The sequence below is a fragment of the Rhagoletis pomonella genome, unplaced genomic scaffold (genome assembly GCF_013731165.1).
Source record: "Rhagoletis pomonella isolate Grant_MI unplaced genomic scaffold, Rhpom_1.0 Rhpom_scaffold_12840, whole genome shotgun sequence".
NCBI classification, from domain to species: Eukaryota; Metazoa; Arthropoda; class Insecta; order Diptera; family Tephritidae; genus Rhagoletis; species Rhagoletis pomonella.
This window is the reverse complement of record NW_023471371.1, coordinates 380-4,500: the sequence shown is the minus strand read 5'-3', so window position 1 is coordinate 4,500 and position 4,121 is coordinate 380. Positions and strand designations below refer to the sequence as shown.

The window sequence follows — 4,121 nt, the reverse complement described above, 5'->3', positions numbered from 1 at the left end:
ACAATTCTCAGCGTTGCCATACTATGTATATATATTTATACTTAACAACTTCCTCCTAAAGATAATTGTATAAATAAATCAGAAATATTTCATAACTCATTATTTGGATTGTTCTTATGACTAGTTTACAATTATGATTTAGAATTCATGTGAAGAAAAGTAACGATATTAATTGTTCCGATTGTCATTTTTGTTCAATCTTTGAGGAGCAATCTGTTCTGTGATTTTTACTCTAGCTCTTGCAGCTGTTTGTCTCGTTTCACGTCTTTCAATATTATTTGGAATAGAATCGCTTGCATCTTTGAATACATCATCTTCCTCTGAAAGGTCGTCAATCTCAACCAGCGGCTCTTCAAATTTCACAACAGCTCTTGCTTCCGACGGTATATTCGTTTCCTCGAAAGGCTCCTCAGACAATGTTTCAGTATTAACATCGGAACGATTAATTATTTGATCAAGATGTCTTTTAATGTCACGTTTATCGCGTGTCAAATAGCAAGTGTAATTTCTTGGACCTAGTTTTTTTTTTTTTATTACAGCCGGAGACCAAACTGCTTTATTTGGATTTTTGTAGTCTCGAACATAAACGTTTTGACCTACAGAAAAGTTTACTTTGCGTTTCCCTTTGTAATTTTTAACTGCATTTATTTGCTTGGACTCAATAATGTCTTTAGTAGTTGGTGGCTGCATAAGACTAAATCGAGATTTAAGTTCGCGATTGAGCAAAAGTTTTGATGGAGATTCATTGGTTGTGCAATGTTTTGTGATTCGGTAATCAAATAGAAAACGTTGTAAAATTACATCAAAATTATGCACTTCATTTTGTTCTAAAGTTGCTATAAGAGATTTTTTTATTGTTTTCACAAAATTTTCTGCTTGTCCGTTAGTGGACGGATGACCTGGTGCAGTGCGACTTAATTTGATTCCATTTGCTTTAGCAAAAGCTTGAAACTCCAAAGAAGTAAATTGTCTTCCGTTGTCACTGACCAGTACATCACACAACCCAAAACGACTGAAGACTTCCCGCAATTTATTTATTGTGAATGTAGCAGTTATGACCTTTGTTTTGAAAACTTCGGGCCATTTCGAAAAAGAATCAATTATCAAAAATAAATAGTAGCCAGGGCCAGCAAAATCCACGTGAATACGTTTCCAAGCTGAATAAGTTGGTTCCCATGGAATTAAAAAACTTTTCTCCGGATTTGCTTGGTATTTTTGACATGGTTCACAAGTCTTTATCATATTCTCAATATCTTTATCAATATTTGGCCAATACACATATGATCTAGCTAAAGATTTTGTTTTAACTATACCTAAGTGCGATTTGTGTAATTCTTGTAGCACGTTTCCTTGTAATTTACTCGGAATAACCGTACGATAACCCCATAAAATGCATCCTGATTCAACAGTCAGCTCAGATGCTTTGGTTTTGAATGCATTAAATTCATTACCACCCAAGTTCAAAAGTGTACCATTTAAAATGGAGTTTGCGACCTTAGAAAGAATAGCATCGCGACGTGTATATTTAGCTATTGCTAGAAAATCTAGCTGAAGCGGATTAACGAAATTCATATAGTTGATGTATGTGCTCTCAGGCTTAGTGTCCGGATTCTCAATTTGACCTATGCGTGATAAACTATCCGCGCTGTTTAAAGAACCTTTAATATATTCGATGGTGTAATTAAATCCAGTTAATATGAACGCCCATCGTTGCATTCGCGCAGCTGCCATTATTGGAATACCTTTGCGATCACCAAAAATAGCGAGCAATGGTCTATGATCAGTTTGTAGTACAAAATGCATACCCAGTAAATACTGTTTTAATCTGATCACGCTGAAGATTATGGCTAATGCTTCCTTCTCTATAGTGCTGTAATTTAATTCCGCATTATTTAATGCTCTAGAGACGTAAGCAATTGGCCTCATTGTGCCGTCCTTGTACTTATGAGACAAAACTCCAGCAATGGCTGTGTTGCATGCGTCGGTGCATAGAACTAATGGCAGTTCCTGATTAAAATGTACTAAAACTTTGTCAGAACAAATCTCTGATTTCATTAATTCAAATGCCTTTTGACAGTCAGAGTTCCATTTGAAATCGACATCTTTTTTAAGAAGTTTGTACAGAGGACACATTTTTTCTGCGAAATTTTGAATAAACTTGGAATGATAATTTACCATTCCTATGAATGCTCGAAGCTCTGAAATATTTTGTGGTCTTGGTGCGTTCAGCACGTTCTGGATTCGATCTTGGTTTTTGGTTAGACCATCTTTTGTGATGTCAAATCCCAAGTAAGAAATTTTCGTTTTAAAAAATTCGCATTTGTTAACATTAAGTTTCAAGCCAGCTGACTTTAACTTGGTCAAAACCAATCGCAATGTCTTCAAATGCCCAGCTAGGTCAACACCTGTAACCGTTATGTCATCTTGATAGACGAATACATTTTTAATAGATTGCAACAGGTTTTCCATTACTTTTTGAAAAAATGGCTGCTGCTGGTTTAACACCAAATGGCAGCCTGGTCATTTTAAAAATGCCTTTGTGTGTACTCCAGGTACATAATTTTTGTGCATCTTCGTCAAGCACGAGTTGGTTGTATGCGTTTGACATGTCTAACTTTGTAAAAAGTTTACCTCCTTCCATTGGTGCGAAAATTTGATCAATTCGAGGTAAGGGGTATCTAAAGTCACTCAAATATTTATTTATTGTGACCTTATAATCACCACAAATCCGGATTTCTCCAGATGGTTTAAGCAAAGGAACAAGTGGTGTTCCCCAATCTGAATTGTCGACGGAAACCAGCATTCCTTTGTCAACTAACTCGTCTAGTTTTTTCTCAACTGTTTCTCGCCATGCTATGGGTATAGGTCTTGGTTTGAAAAATACAGGAACTGCATCTTTCGAAATTGGTAAAGAAATTGTTGATATATTGTATTTACCCAAACCACTTTGAAATACTTCAGCAAATTCTGCTTTAATTTGTTCAATTATTTCATTATACATGTTTAAATAATTCACTGAATTTGATTTGGAAGTAACATTACTAGTATTAGAATTCAGACCTAGCTCACCGGAAGAAAACGATTCCTTTTTTGAACTCAAATTAGATTGAGTTAACTCAAAACCTAGGGAACGAAGAAAGTCTCGCCCTAATAAGGTTGGCCTGTCTGTATTTGTAACTACAAATTTACCATAAATTTTTTGTCTATTGAAATTAACACAAGCTTTAAACTCACCAATAATATTAATCAGGTTACCTGTGTATCCGGTGTATGGTACTGAACATTGCTGTAGCACCTTTCGATCGAAATACGCATCGAATGTATTAGCTGACATTAGAGAACAAGGAGCGCCGGTGTCGCACAGCGTTGTTATTTGTACTCCGTTAACCTCAACCTTCAGGGTATAATGATTCAGTGCAGCGTTTCCATGGATGGCATATACGGAAAAATCAAAATCGCTAGTTTCATTCATACCAATGCTATAAATAGAATCAAAAAAGTTATTAGAATATTTCTCATGTGTTGAATCAACAAATTGAACATTTTTATCACTCTTAAGTTTACGGTTGCAAATGTTTGCCAAATGCCCAATTGAGCCGCAAAAATGGCAAGTGCTGTTCTTGAATTTGCAGGTGTTGGATTGGTGGTTTTTCCATCCACAGTGTGTACATTTCGATACTTTGCTCGCTTTGCTGTTGTTGTTGTTCGACCTTACTGCGTTGCTCTTGTAGTTTTTGTTGTTAAATTTGCCACGTTGTTTGATGTAATTAACTTCAATATCATTGCTTGATTGAGCCAGCTTCGTTTCACGTATTAATGCCTTTTGTAAAGCCTTGGAGAGGGTCAATTTTTCGTCCTCTTCACAGATTTTCTCGAAAATCTTTCCAGGCAGTTCAACCACAAATTTATGCAAAATAATGGTGTCCAATGCTGCACCGAATTTACAATTTACTGCAAGTTTTTTTACCCGAGCAAACCACGCAGATACGCTTTCGCTTTCAGCTCTTTTCGCTGCATAAAATCTTTTAATTTCATTAAAAACGATGACTGGAGGTGTGAATTGTTGTTGCAGTATTTCACACAATTCCTTGTATGACTTTGTACATGGTAGTGCTGGACTA

The 4,121-nt window shown here is 35.9% G+C and overlaps 1 protein-coding gene across 1 annotated transcript; it reads right to left on the bottom strand.

Moving 5' to 3' along the window:
- Nucleotides 1–168: 168 nt before the first annotated feature.
- On the bottom strand, nt 169–2,133 carry LOC118756908 (uncharacterized protein K02A2.6-like). Its single transcript, XM_036491646.1, has one exon. The coding sequence runs from the start codon at nt 2,131–2,133 to the stop codon at nt 169–171; it is 1,965 nt and encodes a 654-aa protein (XP_036347539.1).
- Between the last annotated feature and the right edge of the window lie 1,988 nt (nt 2,134–4,121).